This window comes from Peromyscus eremicus, chromosome 18 (assembly GCF_949786415.1).
Source record: "Peromyscus eremicus chromosome 18, PerEre_H2_v1, whole genome shotgun sequence".
NCBI classification, from domain to species: domain Eukaryota; kingdom Metazoa; phylum Chordata; class Mammalia; order Rodentia; family Cricetidae; genus Peromyscus; species Peromyscus eremicus.
The window spans coordinates 28612890-28634312 of NC_081434.1; the positions used below are offsets into that span (position 1 = coordinate 28612890).

At 41.2% G+C, this 21423-nt stretch overlaps 1 protein-coding gene across 1 annotated transcript in view; it reads right to left on the reverse strand.

Annotated features, from left to right (window-relative positions):
* The window catches only part of Atp2b1 (ATPase plasma membrane Ca2+ transporting 1), a 116181-nt gene that overhangs the window by 50870 nt on the left and 43888 nt on the right, over nucleotides 1-21423 (reverse strand). Inside the window, exons 2-3 of the mRNA XM_059245667.1 lie at nucleotides 11173-11602; nucleotides 25-222 (exon numbers count right to left, since the gene is read on the reverse strand). Coding sequence (XP_059101650.1) covers nucleotides 25-222; nucleotides 11173-11380 — 406 coding nt within the window. The 5' untranslated portion in view covers nucleotides 11381-11602. The remainder of the gene's footprint in view (nucleotides 1-24; nucleotides 223-11172; nucleotides 11603-21423) is intronic.

Below are 21423 nucleotides of genomic sequence, written 5' to 3' on the forward strand. Positions count from 1 at the left end.
AACACCCCTCCCCCGTTTACTTACGTGCAGTATCCCCTTCTGGAGGTTGATAAAAAGAAAGGCCCAGTGAGACTATGGCTGCGATTTCTAGTATAATTAAAGTGACATCTTGTAATGCTTCCCATACTAACTGAAGAAAGGTTTTTGGCTTCTTAGGAGGTATAAAGTTCTTTCCAAACACTGCTTCTCTTCTTTCCAAATCTGCAGGATTTCCACTTAAACCTGACGGAAAGAAACACATTTGGGTGAAGTCTGACCACTTCATTCAAAGCACATTCATGTGTGACCCTCTAGACTTGACTCACAGGATCACACCAGACAGGAAATGTTTCTTCTTGTTCTTTAGTCTACACACAGAGCTTAAGTCAGGGAGGAACATACGGAGCTTTACTCGAAGCACACATCTTAAGTAGCTAACTAACAAGAGTGGCCCATGGACTGGGACAAGGTTCAGTGGCAGAGCTCATGGAGCATACGGAAGACCCTGGGTTTGATGCCGAGCACTTCAATAAAACAAAACCAACCAACCAACCAACCAACCAACCAACCAACCAAAAAAACCAAGAAAAGGAAAGAAAAGGAAAAACCCCCCTTTTTTAAATAGCTTCAAAACTCTACTTTCACTTTCTTATTTATTTTGACCATACTTCTTATAGACACCAAGACACCAGAACCTATTACAACAATCTGATAGTTTTTTTTATGTTAAAATTAAATGCTTCCCTGGTTTTAGGACTGCTTTCCTTCTAAAATGGGGACGTTTCTGTAAAATACACACACACACACACACACACACACACACACATACATATACATACACACATACATATACATACACACACACACTCACACACACACACACACACACACACACACACACGGCAGATTTGCTTTAGGTACTGAACACTGACTAGTGAATCAACAAAACACTTTTTTTTCTAATCCTTATTTACAGAAGAAACAAGGAGTTCATTTTCACACAATCTCTAAAAGCACCTCTACTGAATGTCAGTTTTAGGTAGATTAGTACGATTTTCGTTGTCTGAAAGCAGGAGGCTCACAGTGGCCTCTCAAGGGGAGCTGCAGCTCTCCAAGTGCTGTTGGGAAAAGGTGCACTGCAGGACGGAATGTTCATTGTTCAGGTGTGGGATTTGAGAGATGGGAGGAGGAGATTAAGAGGGTTGGACAAACACCGCTTTGCCTTTCCCTTGACCTTGTCAAGCACATCCCCCTCCCCAATTCAAACTCATCCATCCAAACCCAGATACCTAAGGAATTCTCTAATGAAAAAGTGCACCTACATGCATGCTGCTCACCAAGGGAAACCAGACAGCCTCCACAGATCTCATTTTCCTCAGTTTATTTAAGAATGTGGAAGGTGTCAAGGGAACCAGAATAGTACCTTTTAATTTGTCAAATCTGACCTTATTTCAACCCCCCCCCCTTTTTTTTAACCTGGTAGGAGCCCATTTGTAAAAGGCAACAAAGAAAACAGGAAGGACGGCATCACTACTACAAGGCTCTCTCTTGTCGTCAGTGTTTCGGTTCGCCTCGAAGCTGAGGCAAGCGGAGAGCTGAAGAGACACCAGACTACATCACTAGAACAAGAAACGGACAAACAGATCCAAAGTCATCACTGGCTTTGTTGAATGTACCAGAAGAAGATTCCAGAGAATGTCCTCACCGGCAACTGTTAATATGGACACACGGCACAGTTCAAAAGGCCTTGATGCCAAGTCAACCAGAACCTTCCAGCACTCTAAACTTGGAGGTGGAGTCACCAGACAAAGACAGGGTAGACTACAGTAACGATGACAACGACACTGTACACTGGGAAGTCTGGGTTGTTTGTTTAGTCTCCTGCCTCAGTTACCTCAACGTCCAGGAGGAAAGAAGCCGAGTCCTAGTCTACCCTGTGCTGGTCTCCGCTATCGAAGAAATAGTATAAATATCTAACTTTTTTACTCATACTGACTGGAGATTACCACTGATCACATAATTAACACTTGATCAGTTTAAATATTACCACTGTAATTACAAAACAATAAGTCAAATCTATCTTGATTAGTTACAGAAAATGTTTTATGTTAATATTGAAAAGTTGAACAGTTAAAGAGAGAGGGGAAAAAAAAAGAGCAAAAAGAAAAGGAGACAGCTCTAAGGCTTTCCGAGTCTTCTAAACATCAGTTGGGCTATGGTCAAACACGCCTTTAATCCCAGCACTCGGGAGGCAGAGGCAGGTGAAGCTCTGTGAGTTCAAGGCCAGCCTGGTCTACAGAGAGAGTTCCAAGACAGCCAGAGCTGTTACATAGAGAAACCCTGTCTCGAACCAGCCCCCCTCACCTCAAAAAACCAAAGCCATCATGGGGGTTAAGCATATGCTTACAACACTCAACAATGAAGTTGCTGGGGAATTGGAAAACCTAAGAAATCTGGTGTCACTTTGCCTGGTGTGTGTGTGTGTGTGTGTGTGTGTGCTGGTGGGGGAGGGGGGTAACTTACAAGGTTGTTTTGAAGACAAGGAGAGGGCATTAAGTTTGTAAATCATAAATTACAGGGTCAAGTTTATGAAGTTAAGTAGAGGGAAGACAGGTTACCAATTTGAATACTCTAAGTTTCAAGCCCATTTGGAACATCATCTTTAATTATAGATTTAATAATCTTAATATCGTGAAGTGAAGAGTTTTGCGAGTTGCCCCAAGATGGCTATTTACTGATCATCACTATACTGCTCTGCGTGCTGGGAGCTAGCTCTATACTCAGCAAGTGTAAATTACAAGGGCGAGAGACAAAACAGGTAAAATTAGGAAATGTAAGGACACCTGTAACTCAGGTGAAGACGGTTTTTAAAAGGCCACCAGAATTCTCTCAGAGGACATTGGCCTTTCTAACCAACTACCATCTAAAGGAATCTGACCAACGAGGCGCCAACCATGAGAGGACCAGAACAAAGTATTTCCAGGAGCACAGACACAAAGGCCAGGCGGAGATCAAAGCAAGGTTCCAAGAAGGAGCCAGAGAGCACACCACTGTGGCTAAGGTCCAGTGATCAAGGAGGAAAGAAAGAATGGGTGAAAACGAAGAGCACTGGAGCCAAGACCATGGAGGAGAGGACGGAAGACTATTAGTCACTTGAACTGCGATGGAAACTACTGGAAGGTTTTCAAGCAGGGGAGTGACCACTAATGTGTGATTTAGAGAGGTCATTTACACTGCCCTGTCGGGAGTGCTTTAGGGAAAAGCCCAGGCAAGAGGCTGTGTACAAAGAGCGAAAGTGCTTGATTCTGGGTTTTAGCTGCAGAGGGAGAGAGGAGTAACTGGATCTGCCAGGTACCCTGGAAGGAGATCAGACAAGATGAGGAATGATTGGATGTGGGATCAAAGGGAGAGAGAAGAATGAATGAAGAATGGCATCTAGACCTAACTTTTAACATTTTTTTTTTTTTTTGTACAAGGACTTGAGTGGGGGTGGTTTAATGGAATGTCTGAAGCAGGTGGGTTTAACTGAAAATCACAGCTTAATGTGCGTGCGTGTGAGTGGGTGGATGGTGGTTATTTACCAAGATAGGGCAGGCTTGGGGGACTACAGGGCTGGTGGCAGGGAAGGAGGACTTAATAGTTCTATTCTGTAGACTTGGGCAAGCAAGTGGCTGTATCTGGTAAACAGGCTGCTGGTCACATTCAGAATATCTGTGCAAAGTGCGAACCAGAGGGTTAGCCACACACAAGGCTTCTGGAGACACTGGCTCCATGAGAGCTTTGTGAAGGCCAGAATAAGCAGGAAGGAGAAAAGGAAGTTTACAAGGGGAGCTGGGGGAAGGATGCACCAAGATACAACCTAGGACAGAATGAAGCATTTCCGAGCAGGACTACGGAAGTTTCCGGAAGAAAAAGATTTAAAAGATGATGCTGAGATGCCGTGAGAAGGCTCAGTAAGATAAAGGCAGAAAACTGCCTATTTTCTTTCATTGACAAAAGATGATAGTCTTGATAAGAGCCTTCCAATAGCGAAGGGTAGAAAAAAGTCTGATGAGAATGAATTGAATAGACAAGTGGAAATAGTAAGTATCCAGCATCCCCACCCCACCCCAGAAGTGAGACACACTGGGAGAGAAATACATCAGTAAAGGTGACTTACAGTGGGTATTATGTGTATTTTGTGTTTTCAAAGATGGGGGGCAGATGTTAGGTATCCACCAAAGGAAATGAGACAGAGCAGAAATGACACAGGAAATCATGGATATTCTTAGAGTAAGAACTGTGAAGAAGCAAGAAGGGATGGAACCTGTCAGAGTCTGACAGATCAGGAAGACGCTGCCATGGTCCGAAGAGTGGAGTTGGTGATAAGACTCCTTGATCCCAGTTTTTAATGATAGAAGTAACAAATTATTAGAAATAACTTATCAATAAATACAATGAAAAATCTGCTGAGTCCTGTGAGCCTGGCTGATTATAGCACCGTGGCAACCATGTCAAGGTCAAGCACAGGACTGATCTTCTAATTGCACAGTTAGCTTCACAAAGAAAAAAATACAACCACAACCCATAGAAGGCAGCTTCAAAATGATATACTTTCCATGTCTGTATCCACCAAGGTGGGGAGTAAAAATAGCCTAAAATTGATCTCATGAACAAATAATACTGATCAACAGTACTATCTTACACTTGAATGGAGAGAGAATAAAATCTAATTATATCAAGTCACTTATATCAAGAAAATACAGCATCTCAGTCGCTGACTCTTAACTTATGAAAGGAGGAGTGGGTTTACTACCGTGTTTGAAGCAGGTGGGTTTAGCTGAAAATCAAGGAGAATACATTCCACATATAACTAGAAACCATGACTATGGATACATATATTGCACATATACATGTATATGATGGTGGGATGGCTGTAGCAGTTAGGGTAACTATCCTACATGGGAGAGAAGGATGCAGACTAGAAAAGTATGTGGAAATGTGTTCATGTACATCCTTCTTCATTGTTTCACTTTTGAAAGAGGAGGTGATCCCTCACCTACCCTCAAACTATAGATCCACCTATCCAAAGTCAGATTTAACTATTCATTCCCATGTGCTACCATGTGCTAGGCACTGTGGAAAGGTACTGAACGTACAAGAGATGGGTCAGGCCAGATGTCTTTCCCTGGTTCTTGACCTTAAGGAACTCACAGTTTGGTAGGGGTGACTAATAAGCAACCACCCAGACACACCCAGTGTGTTACGCATTAGATGGCAGTGGAGACCATACTACAGGAATCCATGTGGGGAAACAAATCCAAACAGAACTGGTTGCTTCAAACACAAAGAATCAGAAAGGGGAAAGGGGGACCAACTTAGAAAGGTCCGGCAGAGCAGACCTCAAGGAGAGCTGTAGGTCTACTCGAAAATTCTAAATGCCATCCCAAAAAGCAATGGGACACTATTTGGCTTTAAGAGTAGAAAAATGACAGTGTGTAGAAGAGGCATCAATTATGACCTTAGCTGAATTTTTATAAGACAAGACAGTGAATTCCACCCACAGGGTAAAGTGAGGAGAGCAGGGAAGGAGACACTGTTGGTGAAGAGAGCATTAGGAGTTAGAATTCTCAAGACTTAATTGTGGTGATATATTGTGTACCCTAACAAAATTTGCCTGACAATCAGAGAACAGAACAAGCCACCGGATTAAATATAGAGGCCAGGCAGTGGGGGCACACACACCTTTAATCCTAGCACTCAGGAGGCAGAGATCCATTTGGATCTCTGTGAGTTCTAAGCCACCCTGGACTACATGACATTGACTCAGTCTAGGAGGGAAACAGAGCCAGCAGTGGTGGCACACGCCTTTAATTCCAGCACTTGAGATCTCATGCCTTTGCTTGGGAAGCACAAACGCCTTTAATCTCAGCACTAAGAAGGAGGTGATGGCTGGGCGTTCAAGTTTCTAACTTGGTAGCAACATGGATAACAACTTCAGAAAAAAAAAAATTAGAGAGTTTTATTAAACAAGGCGTGGGAAAAGGATTAGGGATTAGGGCTGTGAGGATCCCTGGGTAGGAACTGCTGACATGGGAACCACCAGCACCCAGATGATGGCTTGTGAAGTCAAAGTCGTTCCAACAATGGCATTGCCCAGAAGCCCTCATCACAGAGAAGTAACAGCCTAGGGAAGCACAGGAGGGGAAGAGCGACGTCTATTAACAAGAAGGAGAACTCCAGGGGTAAGCTGGGGAGACAGAAAGGGAATATCTGAAAAGAAGTTCAATATACTGTTACCTAAAACCTAAACTTAGAAGCGCAATAAAAAAACCAAGGACATGCTACTTCAGGCTCACATATGACTTTTAAAATGATATACAGGCTACAGAGTTGAGAACTAGTTAAAATGATCTTTTTTTTTAAAAAAAAAAAATCTATAATCAACAAAAACAAGTGACCAGGGCAGACATCAAAATAACACCTAACTTTCTACTACAATGTCAATACATTTCTAGGACAAGGTCATGCAGGATCACAGACCTCACAAGCCTAAAACCATACATGCTAGCACACCATGACCGTGCAAACACGGGCTGACTGTCTACGCTAATCTGTAAAACCAAGCACGAACCACGGGACATCAGAGCATTTTTGTACTAGCCTGTAAGTCGATCAGGATTTATCCCTAGGGAAAGGTCAATTTTCCCCAAGCGTTAAACTATATCACAACATGGGGACGAGGTGAAAGTACACCAGTCCAAGAGACTTGCTTCTAGGGAGTGCAAATAGGAACTGGCACTTCAAACGTGGAAACCCGGCAACCAACGACAAGGGCTATTGATCTTACCCTGCTTCCCATCATAGACCTCACTTGTTTCTCTCTACTCCCATTCTGTGCCTCCTGCGTTAGTTTTTTTTTAGCTTCTCTTTTACCTAATCTTGATGATCATCACTTCAAAAGCTCAGTTTTACTTGAAGACTTCTTTTCTTTGCGGTGCACGAAGCCAAGCCTATTTAACCCAGCATCTGTCTTTAATTTTTAGGAATTCATTTTTACACTGTGTTTAGTGTGGCATTACTGCCTAAGAGATATGATAGTGGAACTAGAGGCCTGCGGTTCCAGAAATCCACAGCAGCAGAGTCCTCTGACACTCGATGTCAAGCTCAGACAGACAATGCAGGGTTAAAGCAGAGAAGACACCTGAAGCCACTGGGAACGCTCCAGGACCGAGAAATGGAGTTTACAGTACCAACCATAGAGTCAATATAGGAAAATAAGACACAAAAGAAAAATAGTTTCCAGTCATTTTCTGAGTGAGGGTGTTCAAACAGATTGTTCTGATATAAAACTACACTCTAGAGTTCTGAGAACTGTAAGATAGATGTTTGCTCTACTACACCTAAAAGATACCATAAAAATACATGACATTCCAAGTCTCAGCTTCACTTTACCCTGAACTTGGAACTTCAATCCCCTCAGGAATTATGATGGTTAGTCAAAAAAGACGGAAAAAATCTCATGAGGCTCAAACCTGTTCAACTGGTCAACACATTTGCAGTATTCTTGAGAACAGGTTCAAACAGTACTTTTTTAGAGAACATGGGGTAAGCTGGTGTGCCAATGAGGAAGGAACACAGCTGCCTGGATATGAAGGGCATGTTTTTAAAGGACAGAGTGCTGAGAACACCACAGCCTGGATCTTGAATGCCTCCCCAAAGGCCCTTCATTCACCTCCTCACCCCCAGGTACCAAGTGAATGAACTCCTCTGCCACACACTCTTGCTAATAACTACTGCTTCCTTACAGCCCAACCAAACCCAGCGAGCCAAGTAACCATGATAAAAACCCTTAAAACTCCATCAAAATGAACCTTTCTTCCTTTCAATGCTGATTATCTCAAATATTTTGTCACTGACAGAAAGTTGACACACAAAACCATTTATCCACCACATTAACTCCCCAAAATAAGTTTGTTTTTCCACTGGGGGAAAATCTGTTAAGAGAAGAGAACAAAGGCGTCTCTTTCTCAGTATCTCAACTCTAGTGTAAGTTATACGAACTGAACTTTTATAAAAAGCAGCACACTGTGTGAGCCAAAAGCATCTACTCAGAATGAGACCACAGCTAAGTGACTTCGGGCAAGCTGCTTAACCTCTTTTTTTGGGGGGAGGGGTGGCGTTCTTGCCTATAACATAGGATAAAGGAGTTTTAAAAAATAAAATGAGTTGATATTTGTAAGAAGGCACGAATAAGCAATCTAGCACAAGAATGTTACCTGTTGTAAGGGCTACTGTTTTCGTTGTTGCTATTTCTAAGAAATGTCTTGAGCTGCTCCATCAGACATTACACAATCTAACCCAGGCACCTCCAGCACAACTGATTTCCCTTTTCCATCCATCTTTCTCTGAAGCCTAGCACACTAACACTGCATGTTTAATGCAGTCACCATACGTTTAACCTGGTGAACTGTCTATCTCCCTTTCCTGAGAAGAAAGTGCAGAGAGATCATTGCTTTATTCACGTATGTATGCCCGGGGCCTGGAAAAGTTACCTGTCACATAGCAGATACTTTCTAAAAGACACGGAGACTTATATTTCAGTAAAACTTCTGAGTGCTAGATGTAACTTAATTTTATCCTCAGAATAACTGCCAACGCCTTTCCATTCTAAGGAGATAACAGGGATCTACGGAGCACACGAGAGAGAGCCCCAGGTATGACTAAGGGCAGTGTCAGCGAGTGACTCATAAACAAAAGGACCTGAGGGACAGGGGACACCTCTAGTTTCAGCAATAAAACCCATGTACTTTGAAGAGCCATTTCAGTTCTCACTTTTCCTGAACACAGATTATTCTAACAACAAGGGATTTATGGTCTAGACATACCCTTGGCTACACAAACCCCAGCTGCTGACTTTTAATCCTGACTCACTTATTATGCTTTGGTTGATCAGTGACAAAATGTTAAGACTTTGGAGTGAAATATTTCTAATAAGGGAAAGGCTAGGAAGAGTCCTTTGGGAGCAGTTCTATGAAATTCGCTGCCATTTTGGTTATAGTTCAGCAACTATAAACACAAATATAATGCTTACAATGGACCATTTTGTAGTATTTTAAAAGAACATTTCCAAATGACAAATTAATTTATATGAACTGTAAAGACCAGTTTGTACAAATTTTAGCAAACATTAATTCACAGTATTATGAAGAACATGATCAAGAACTCTGTAAAATTTAGAAGAGTGAAAAACAATGCATAATTTCATTTAATGCCCCAAAGCACAAACAATAAAGATAAAATGTTAAGTGTTAACTCAGTTCTCTAGAGACCATTCATGGCTTCTACCACACTGTCAAGAGTAAATAATCACTTCTTCCCAGAATTTATGAGAAGCAAAAATTCCAATTAATTCATTAACTAAATCAAAATCAATGTAAAATATTACTCAAAATAAAAGAAACTGTAGGGCAAATTAATGAGAAATCACACTTATACAAAACGCCAAGGCATAGGAGAGTTATATTCAGTAATTGGGAAATAAAGACTCTTGTAACTCATAGCAACAAAATACAGAAATATGGTTAGGGAAGGGCAATCAATTGTACATCTGTAACTGAAGTTCAATGTATACCTTTTGCAAGGTTGGACATTCAACCTATGGATTTTACACATGAGGTAAATGCTCTGCTATAGGGCTACATACATCCCTAGCCACTCACTAAGCCTTTTCTGAACAAATGTATGTGACGAGGGTTTTTTAATATTAATATTTCCTACTAATTTGCTGATGATGAAGCATTCATCAGTTGGGTTTTAGATGAAATTGAGTGCATATGGGTAAAGAAAATTAATAAACCTACTAATGGAGAACAGCACATTAAAGTATAATCTAGCATGTCAAAAGCTTAAGTACTCTCAAATCATGTTTGCCTAATGAAAAGCTTCATGTTTTATCATATTACTAAGGTATAACAACAGTTAAGTCTATGTTGCTGGTAGTTCTGACTTTAAAAAGGTACAGAAAAATCTTGAGCTACCTTGCAGAAAAGACCTCAGGCAGTGAGATAACATTGTTTTAGGGCATGCGTGAGCATGGATACCGAGTTCCTTCACACTGTGGTACGTCACGGAACTCAAAGGGCCTACCTACCACAATCAGTGGTGAGCAACTCACACACAACTAGACAAATATCTTTGAATTTAGTGTGACTTCTAACTCTTGAATAGTTCTGACAATTACGTTCTGCTATTCCCTTAAGTAATAATGCCATAATTCAGTAGTAATGCCATGAAAATGCTGAGCAAAGCAGCCTTCATAAATTCTCTACAACTGGCTTTGGAATATATACCAACACAGTATTTTAAAATCAAAAATTCCCAATCTTACTAAGATAAATTGCATGCACTGAACATTTATCCTCCTGTCCAGAGCTGTTCCTTAAGTTGTCGCACAGTCTAATACAGGCACCTTCAATACTTCTGCCTTCCCCTTTCCATGAACTTTTCTTTTAGGCATGTGATACTATCCTACTACATATTTATTTGTTCACTTTCCTCCCTGTAATTTGGGAGTGCTGTCTTCAAACTCTGTATCTTTCATTTTATGAACAATAATATCAATATATAAAAGCCCCAATTTTGTCAGTTCATTTCAAAGGTCACAGTACAGCAAAGTCCATACCATAAAACAAGGAACTCACAAAACTAAAGCCTTTTCAAACAGGAAAATTCAACATAACTTGACCACACACGTTTACTAAGTGAAAAACTTAATGCTATCTAATTTAAAATTTTGTGTTCAGACCTTGTCAACTGATTATTAGAAGTTTAGATTAAGTCCCATGAGCTCCAATAGCTTTGTTGGCTACTGGAAGGGAGGACTATTTTAAGCCATCGGCAGAATGAAGGCTAGTGAGCAGTTTATTTCCACTGAATCCCCCGGGGGGTACCACTTTCAGTTCCACCCTCTACATCTCCAGTGGAAGGGCAAGCTTGTTATCGTCAACTGGAGTGCTAACGCAGACAGGAGGACAAAATATTTCGGCTCACCATTCTGAAACACGGACGTGAACAGTTTCTCACGGTAGCAATCTGAGGACTTGTTACTAAAATTGTGCAGTGGCCAAGACAACAGGAGCATCATGTTTCCATCTGAGCTGAATAAACAGCATTCTCTGTACCAGTGACTAAACAGCACACAATAAAACTTACCTTCATTGGGAGATGTTTTCAACTTGGTGCAAATTCCATAGACATCTCCATAGCTTTCCTGTATCTTCCGTAATGCATCTGTGGACCTGAGCTCCATGAGAGCCCGCAGCTCTGCGAGTGTAATTCCAAAGTCTCCATCATGATTAGCTTCCTTCAAAGAGTTTTTCACACCACTATATGCAACGGAGTTGTTTGCCATGTCGCCCATTACAAGTATAATTTATTAGGAGGAAAATGTTTCCCAAGAGAATGAAATTTTCACTTGATATATTTCCAAGATGAAAATCTTTTAAATATGAAAATCTTCCTTAAACCAAACACTCATTGTATGAACTCTGTGAAGTAGTATCAGCAGCAACAATTCCCAGAGAAGTATTCTGACCGCTGGCCCATGACTTGCTTCTTCCCCTCAATCCTGAGATGCATACATCTGTAAGGAGAAAATATTTAGGTGTTAATGGCTCATCCTCAAGAGTATTATGCATGCACGTAAGCCTATTTTTAAAATGCCACCCGGTAGCTAAACAAAGTACATTCATCATACATACTGTGAGCCGTGGTTTGGGATCACAGTATAACTTCTAAATAAAAGGTGTGCATCTAGTCATTAGAACCCAAGAATTAATGAAACTGCATAGCATGACTGAATTCTGTGCTTGTGTGTTAGCAATTAAGTTACTGTTGAAATGCTTAGCTCTAAGCGGTTAGTTCCAACTTTGCTAGCTGCCTTAAATTCTTCCTTTCATTTAACTATTAAAATTAAACACCACCATTTCTTACTCTACCCAGAAAAGTCAGGTCTCGGCAAACTAAGTTTTCAGCTAACTCAAGGGCTGAAGTATCTGAAGCTGAATGGTCTCAAAGCCACAGTTCTTTCTTATACACGGGCCTACGAAAGCTTGTTAATAAACCTTCTCATATGGAACAGCCTGTGACGACACAAAAAGCCTAATAAACAGAGTACACAGTTTCCGCACTGTTCCTGACTACTCTGCGGCCCCATCGTCCTTTGGTTTTCTAAAGCTTTTTCCGTACGGTTCCCATCATGTTACCACCTCAGGTCTTCTGTCTCCCTAACACTGCTTTCTACGCCTTAACCTTCCCTGTGACTTCCTTTTCTTACTGCTTATCTAACTTATCTACATGTTACTCTATGCTTAGCATCAAGAATTATGGCAGACCATGACAGACAATAAAACAATGAGCATAACACTAAAATACAGAAATGTCAAAAAATGAGCTAGATAATAAAAGTGTGAGAAACAGTTTTAATTTCTTCACTGTACTTTCAATTCATCTTTTTTTTTAACTCACCTAAAAATGACCTGTCGATTCTCATCTAACACGCTCAAGACTGGATTGATAACATTCTCTATTACTACACCCTTCCACGACCACCATCATCCTAATGACTTGGGCTTGAGCTTGTGGTGTCTTTGACTTCCATCCCTAACTGTTTCAGTGAGTGACCGAGTCCCGTTCAATCTTCCTATGATAACATCACCTTCAGCCAACCCTTGGACATTTTACCACGGCATTCTTTTTAAAGGCATTCATGGTCAAACTTCAGTTAACTGAATCAACTTTTCTGCCTCTCAAGCAATCTAACTCTCCAAAAAATGTCTGGCAACTGGAAAGACACTGGCAAGTACTTTTCAGCTCTAAAACTGATAGAAGGATGTATGTTTGTGGTCCACATGGTTTGTGGTCCACATACTCCAGCAGTCATCCACATCAACTGGAGGGCTGTTCATAAAAACAAACGGCTGGGGCCTACACCTCACGAGTGTTAAGTTTAGCAGAATTAAGCACGTACTCCACAGCTTACATCTCTATCAAGTTTCCAGACAATTCAGATGCTCTCTGCTCAGGGAGCATCCTGAGAACTACTGGAACGGGAGCTGGTTGGAAAAGCGAAGGTCTTCTACCCGCTGTGCTGAGGAAAGCTTGTCTACCTTGGGTTGAATCTGCAAGAATATAGTGATGGATTCTGGGAGGCATTTCCTTTCACTGCCTCCTTCCGCCCACTTCATAACCCTACCCTTGCCCAATTACTGCCATGTTACTCATCTCCTAGGCCAAGTGGGTTCCCACCTACTCACGTCAATTATTATAACAGCCAACTTAAAAAAAAAAAAACAAAAAAAAACTAGAGTGTAGTTGTTTGATAATTGTCAGTTTCCATACTCAAAATCTGTTGGCTAGAACATCACATTAACCATAGCATGGATTATTTATCCTAAGAGATAAAATAATTAAGATTCGTGTCTGTGTTGGGATAAAGGCATGTGTGTCCATCTGTCCCTGGTTTCCCTAAGAGATTTCCTCCGTAACTCCTGGCCCACGATCCCACCAACCGCAATGAAAGTGTTGATTCTGCCGGAGGTATTTCCCTAGAAGCCTTTCTGCCTTCTTTTTTTTTTTAGGAATGGCATGGCTGTATGGCTCGTATATTCTAGACTGAGATTTAATGAGAAGACTTACAAGTTATAAGGCCCACTGTTGTTCAAAGTGCCTGGAGTGGAGGAAAAGTGCCATTCTGGGCTCAATATTAGAATGTCATTGCTGCCCACAAAATCACCTTCCATTTAGCTTTCATCAGTAATATCCCTAATTTTATTTTTTGAGTTTTAGTCCTCTGGTATCCTTCTCTCCTTCCCTCTGAATCCTTCCTTTCTCTCTCACCTAGTCCCCCAGTGGCTACTTGCTCTATTAGAGAAAATGACACCCTCTCCCCTGCAAAAGCCCTTAGCCGTATTAGCTCTCATAGCCTCGCGGTCACCCCCCTCTATCCACGGTGAAAAGTTGCAGGGGCTGATCTTGTGCAGATGTCCACAGATGCTGCTGCTGCTGCTGCTGCTGCTGGTGTGTGTGTGTTGTAACGCAGATGTTCCATTTAAGACTGACTGTGTGAGTCACTTATTCTCAACACTCTGAAGATATTTGAGATAGGTCACCTTCTGCAAAGAGGACTTCTGTGCCCTGGGCTAAGAGGAGCTGCACTAGTCTACAGAAGGCAGCCTGTTGACGTGCTTGTTTGGGGAAGTGATAGCAGCACTTACATGTTTGATTCTTAGGTACCAATATTTGCTCTCTCAACAGATTGAAATCAAAGCATGTTATTCACTGGGTGCCCATAAGAAAAGGACAATAGTCAAGCTGGGAGTAGAAATGGCATGCCACGCTCTTTACATTGACAATGCTGCCTCCCCTCGATCCTCACATTTACTAGGTCACAATGGACCTAGCTGGTTTAAAACAAAAAAGTCAAATATCACCAATACACTGATTCCTATAATCAAATCAATACTCAACAGACACTGCTCTGGATTTCTGTTGTCACCTCAACAGCCCTTTCCCAGTGCTTACTAAATCTGAACTGGGTTCCATAGAAAACTCTTCCTCCATGCTCTCCCTGCTTCAGACATGTGAATGAGACCCGAACAGTCTGGCAGTGAGATTTCTGGTGTGAACTGGGTTCCATAGAAAACTCTTCCTCCATGCTCTCCCTGCTTCAGACATGTGAATGAGACCCGAACAGTCTGGCAGTGAGATTTCTGGTGTGAACTGGGTTCCATAGAAAACTCTTCCTCCATGCTCTCCCTGCTTCAGACATGTGAATGAGACCCGAACAGTCTGGCAGTGAGATTTCTGGTGTGCCTCGGTGCTACCAGCTTAGATCTTCTAACTCAACTTAAATCTGAGAGAAGCATACAGAGCTGCTATGATCACCTGGTACTACGTGATCCAATAGGGAAGGCATGTAAGGCTGGATGATGGATAGATGCACGCATGCATGGATGAACATGTGCCTTTCAAGTCCTAGGGAATTGTTTAAGCCACTCTTTTAAACAAACAGTAAAGTTTGTCCTGTCCTGGATTTTCTCAACAATTTATCAAGAAATAGTTTTGAGAAGTTGAGTTTACTATTATTTTATAACCACAGAGCCTTTGGTGGAGCATATGGTGATGTTCAGTTCCACTACACTAAATAAACAGTTTGAAAAAAGGATATTCAGGAGAAGCACAAAAACTGCAAGAGAGCTCCTGTCCAAATTACCGATGATCTACAAATTACACATCAGGCTGTTTTCTACTTCTAGATTATCTATTATCTCCTTCTCTTATTTTTTTCTTTATTTATTCATTCATCACACTGACAAAAATGCCTTAACTCTTGGTCTTTATTTGTTAGCCTCAAAATTATAGTCATGTAAGAGACAAACTATTTGGGATTCAAATACAACAGAAACCAGATCATCTATTTTGATCCTCTTTGTTCTTCAAAGAAATTTCACCTTCCATTTTAAAAGCTTAAGAGGGGAAAAAAAAAATGTTAAGTGGAAGCTGAGACCTCAGAAAGGTGGTATCTTAAAGAAAATACCCAACTCTGTGTAGAACACTTAGCCTATACAATTTAGGCCAGAATAAATGACATTTCTGATTAAGTCACTGTTGGTAGTCTAAGGCTTTCTAGAAAAAGATGCTGTAGCCTGGCACATGCCAAAAATAGCTACTATCTTCAAATGAGGGGATAGGGTAGATTCTTACCACACATAATACTTTCCTAGGAAAGAGCAGAGATACAAATGAACACACAAGGATGATTGTGAAGTCCACCTGCTAAGTGAGGCTCAGACACTGCATTGTCAACGCACAATCTCAATTCCTTTCAGAAGGTAACTGATTTAAAGAACATGGGGGAAGTTGTATGTAGTGGTATTTGTTCCGCCCATGACCTTAGGCTATCGGCGCAAGGGAGGCGATGCTTCCTGCTGTTGTATGTGACCTCTTATAAGGAGTTGGAGAAGGGTCACATGGCCTTCTCCCTGCTCCTGCCTAAGAGGTGGATTCGCTCCCAGTCAGATCAGAGGATGACTTTTGCTATTGTCTACTCCATTCTGTATCTGTGAGTGCATTTCCTCAATTTATATCTTAACAAATTCTGTTACCCATTTAACAGACTTACGTGGATTGGTTGTAAAAAGTGGCACCCAACGTGGGGCCCGAACCTACGACCCTGAGATTAAGAGTCTCATGCTCTACTGACTGAGCTAGCCGGGCAGAGGAGACACCATCCATCGCCAAAGGAGCAGCAAGATGCCCGCAAACTGGTAAAGCCGTGTTTAACCATGGTAAAAACATGGAACATATGGTAAAACACAGATTAATAGAAATGGTTAATTTAAGATATAAGAACTAGCTAGCAAGAGGCCTGCCATAGACCATACAGTGTATGAATAATATTAAGCCTCTAGATGATTATTTTATAAGTGGCTGCGAGACCGGAGAAACTTCTGACTATAGTTGTATGAAAGTTATCTAGATTCAACACAGGTAATCAGATTTTTAAAAACCATTTTACACAAACTAAAAGAAATGTAGGAGAAGAGCTAAGTAACTTATGGAATGAAATATGGAGTCATATAAAACACTCCATGAAATGACTTTAATATATACCAACAAGAGATTCCTGTAGGTAAAACAGGAAACATGTGCTGATATAACTTAGAATATTAGCAACAAGACCTCCTTTTAAATGGAATTCCCAACTCTTTAATGATTCTAAATGTATGCAGTGAGCTGAAGATGTGAAAATTGTATTTATTCAATCTATAAAATTTAAAGCAGAATAATCAGCAAATGTTAGATAACAGAATCAGGATCCAAACAGACAGATGGGAATGAGGCTAAATTTAATTGGCACACATGTATGATCATCCTATATTTAATTCTAAAATATAACTGTATAAATATGATGTATAAGAATGCATTAGCATACATGAAAGACAAAGGCCCAATTTATCAAAAGCTAAATGTGTTGATGTCATATTAATCAGCATTATCATGTTAATAGTAAGGCATCAACCCTAATCACATAATCGGGGTATACTTCCTACAACGCGCTAATGTTAAGAAGATCTACCTGCCATCCAGCGAAATGACTGTACTCTAAACTTAGCCATCAAACAGATCAAAGAACTCAAAAACAATTTGGAATTTCAGCTCACAAAAGAACATGTAAGGAGAACTCCATTTTCTCACCCCCCCTTCTCTCTCAGCATGTGTGGATATATGTATCCATCCATATGTATCAGCATAAAATCAATTCTATTTCCTTTGTACTTCCACAGTCAGTTAACAGAAGGGTCACCAACCTCGGCAACAGTTTCTACTGTGGCTAGCATTTTATTGAGAGCTGCTTTGCAAACTAAAGAACCAACCGGCCCCACCCAGTTTCCCTCAATTATATTCAAGCAGTGGGTCTCAACCTTCCAAGTGCTGCCACCCTTCAATACAGTTCCTGAAATTGTGGTGACCCCCAACCAGACAATTATTTTGTTGCTACTTGATAGCTGTAATTTTGCTACTGTTATGAATCGTAATGTAATTATCTGAAATGCAACATACCTAACATGTGATGCGCAAAGGGGTCACAGCCCACAAGTTGAGAATCATTGCCTTAGAGTGTCCCTTGAGGGGGTGGGTAGATAAATACCACAAACTAGACTGGACTGACGGCCTCCTACACTGAAAACTTACCAAGGCCAGACACATGCTATGCTATCTTGTGTCTCAGCAAGACAAACTACACTCCTTCACACTACTTCAGAGCTACTTCTGCAGAAGTGCAAAAACCACCTTTCGCCCGATTCATGCCCCCAACCCCTGAAATCTTTCAACAACTACAATAGTTTTTTAAGAAGCAACAACAACTCACTCTCAAGTATTAGGTATAACTGTAACAGTGGGAAGAGCACACATTTTAAAATCACGAGTGGTGGGAGCTTCCTTTACAAATGACCGCATATCCAAATTACCTCACTAAATCAATTAGGAAACCAAGAGAAGACTCGAATTTAATTTTACTCAGAACTCCTGTTTTATATTTTTTCAAAGGACATAAAGAAAACATACTCATATTAGAGAACACAGAGAGTCACAGAAGTTAATTCCTATTAAATGAATGTGTGCGCGCGTGCGCGCGCGCGCGCACACACACACACACACACACACACACACACACACACACACACGAAAATTCACCAAGGAGGATCTCATTTATACAGAACTGATACAGCAGAAAACAAGCTCTGTTCACAATGCCTGGTTTATTAATCTTGAAAGATTTGTGGACACTGTTCTAACTGTGGTCAGTAATTTACATTTCCTCTTCTGGAAGACTATTCCAGGCAGAGACGCAGTACTGTAAAAGTAGCTGCAGCTGTGTCGAGCTCTAAACCCAGCATGAAGGCTTCAGCAATGTCTGGGGGTGGGTGGGGGCCGATTATTAGGACAGAAGAGGACCTAGCCTGTCACTTGTCACAGCTATTTTCACACAGCTGTAACGATCTGAGTTCCCTCTCTGGGTTTTTCCCAGTGAACTGTGACCTCGGGGTGGAATCTGTCCTACTGATTGTTAACCCTCATCTGTGTCTGTGATACTGGAGGGTCAATGTTTATTGACTAGAAGCGCTCTTGGTTTACGCCGTGAGCTACGATCTATTTGAAAAAGCAGCTCTGCCACAAAGTAGTGGCAGTTCAAATAAAAACAAGACAGAACCGTACAGCCTGTTTAAAATATACGCTAAGTGCATTATGATTTCTGAGAAAGCTGGCATGTGAGGACTTTTCAAGCCATCTCCGTATTAAAGATGTATCATTTTTATTTCCCTTTGAATCCTTTGGGACAACAGAAATTACAAAGTACTCCTGGCTATTTGGGGTGGCATGTCGTCTTTAATCCCAGCCACAGAGAAGCAGCAGCAGTAGAATCTATGTGAGTTCAAGATAGCCTGGTCTACACAGTCACTGGCCAGCCAAGGTCACGTAGTGAGACCATGTTTCACAAACAAATATACATGCATGCATGCATACATACATACATACATTCCAGAGTCTCAAATGAATTATACATGACTACTGCCAATGATTTTGAACAATGGTCCTAGATCTTTGACAGGAGGCCAAGCACCAGTTCTGAGCTTTAGTAGTTCATAAAGCTTGGAGGATAAGCATGTTTATTTGAGGAATAAACTGTTAAAGTTACTCATGCCAAATAAAAACCACATCAAATCAGTACAGGAATCAACTTAGCCAGTGCTCCCAAGAAACAAAGACACTAAACTCTCAGCTAGTAAAGGCTGTTTTAATTAAGCCCCCAACCCTATCATCCTTTGAAATGCGCTGTTCCTATTTACCTCCCTTCCTGACCAATGCATTACACTCCAGCTTCTCCAGTGCCCCCGAGAAACCACTTTCTAGGTAACCAGTGATTCCCGCGTTCCTGAACCTGAAGAGCACACACAGTCTTTCTTATTCGACTTCCTGGCAATCTTTGCTACTCTTTGCCACTCTCCCAACTCTTGAAGCTTCTGCTGTTTTAATCCCTCCACTGCTGGACTCTTGCTCCTACCACACTGTCGTCTCTGGCAGCATGTTTTCATTTTCCAGAGCTTGCTCGGCTTCTTCCAACAATCGTCAAGGGAATCAGTGGGATGGGGTTGGGTGATAGGGTAACTGTTTTCAGCCACAAAATAAACGAGATTGGCTTTTCGATAATAAAAATTTATTTGCCAGTGCAATTGCAAGACTTTTGTTTGTTTTCTCTATTATTTCCAAACGTCACAATTCAATTAAAACACGCTATAGCAGTCTGGCTCAGAGAAAGTGTGAAAAAAAAAAAAATCAGTTTCCTTGTCTTCCCCCCAACGCAACTCTTATTCCCATTAACTTTTCATTTATAAAAGTGGATGCCAACCTAAAACAAAGCAAGGGTACCGACTGGCCATTCAACCACACCTCTGGGTCTTTAGACAGCTGCCATTTCCAGCACAGATACTTGTTCATGACAACAAAGCACAACAAAGAGCGTGCGATAAAATTCTGAATGTCAGTGATCAAAAGCATGGATCTCTGGACGATAACTCGAGACCTGTTTGCCTTAAGGTCAAGTTAAGTTGGTAGAATCTGATCCAGTGTACTGGTGACACCCACATCTCTGACGAGACTGGCCTAATCTTGCAAGGATGTACCTACTGAATCAACAAACCACAAGAAATTTTAAAGTTAATTCTACATACAGCAGATCTCGGCTTCTCGATTGCAGTGGCCGTGAGTAACACTTGCAGGCCTCTTAAAACACGGATTGCTGGGTCCCACCTCAGAAACCTCTGCAGTCAAGCAGTGCACAGAGTGAAAACTGACACTCCTAACAACTTCTGGGATGCTGGGGATACTCATCCTGCTGCTGCTCTGGTAAGCCGCTACTCTTAGGCAACTGCGACCTGAACTCTGACTCAAGAACTATTGGATATCCACCTTGATCCAAAAGTTTCTGGACAACATGGGCGAATTCCTCATGACTCTGCATTGTGCTGCTATTCCTCATTTTCAGAAATAATTTAAAGCAGACTACCTTCTATAAATATTTTGTGAGCTGGTGCCTTGAACAGTTTTGGTGTTTTTTTTTTTTTTTTTTTTTTTTTTGGTTTTTCAAGACAGGGTTTCTCTGTGTAGCTTTGCGCCTTTCCTGGAACTCACTTGGTAGCCCAGGCTGGCCTCGAACTCACAGAGATCCGCCTGGCTCTGCCTCCCAAGTGCTGGGATTAAAGGCGTGCGCCACCACCGCCCGGCCCAGTTTTGGTTTTTAATACCAGGTACATTGATATGTTTCTACTTAAGACTCATATTACACAAATACTGTGAATACTTCTTTCAAACTAAAAACGCTTAACCTTAAAGCATTGATTTTTAACAAAATGCTCTAATTTCGATACCTATCTTCTGTGCACACCTCTAAGATAAACTATACTTTGTTTTTTTTTCTGGCCTACTGTTCTACTTAGGCATCTTAAACCTTTCATTTTTACAGTAAGATGCCTGGCTAGGGGTGGGGGGACTTTTGAAAAAGCTCCAAAATAAAGTTAATTTTATATAATCCTGTGCAATTTACCAACTCTAAGAACATAATATGTCTCCGGTTAAATATGAGAGCCAAATGTTCCATCATTTTCTAGTTTCTCTGGTGTTGAAATTTTCAGCTCTAGTCAAGGAAGAGATTTCTAAATTAAAAGTGTTTTTTTTCCTTCTGTTCAAGGGCTAAGAGGCAACACGAACACTTGAATGTCACACCAGCTGCTCCAGCGGCCCACTCAGTTCTTAAGAGCTTCTATCCTGTCAATTCACAAGAACCTACACTTAACTGCTTAAGGAAACAGGATGCTCATTATGTCACCGAACAGGCTCACA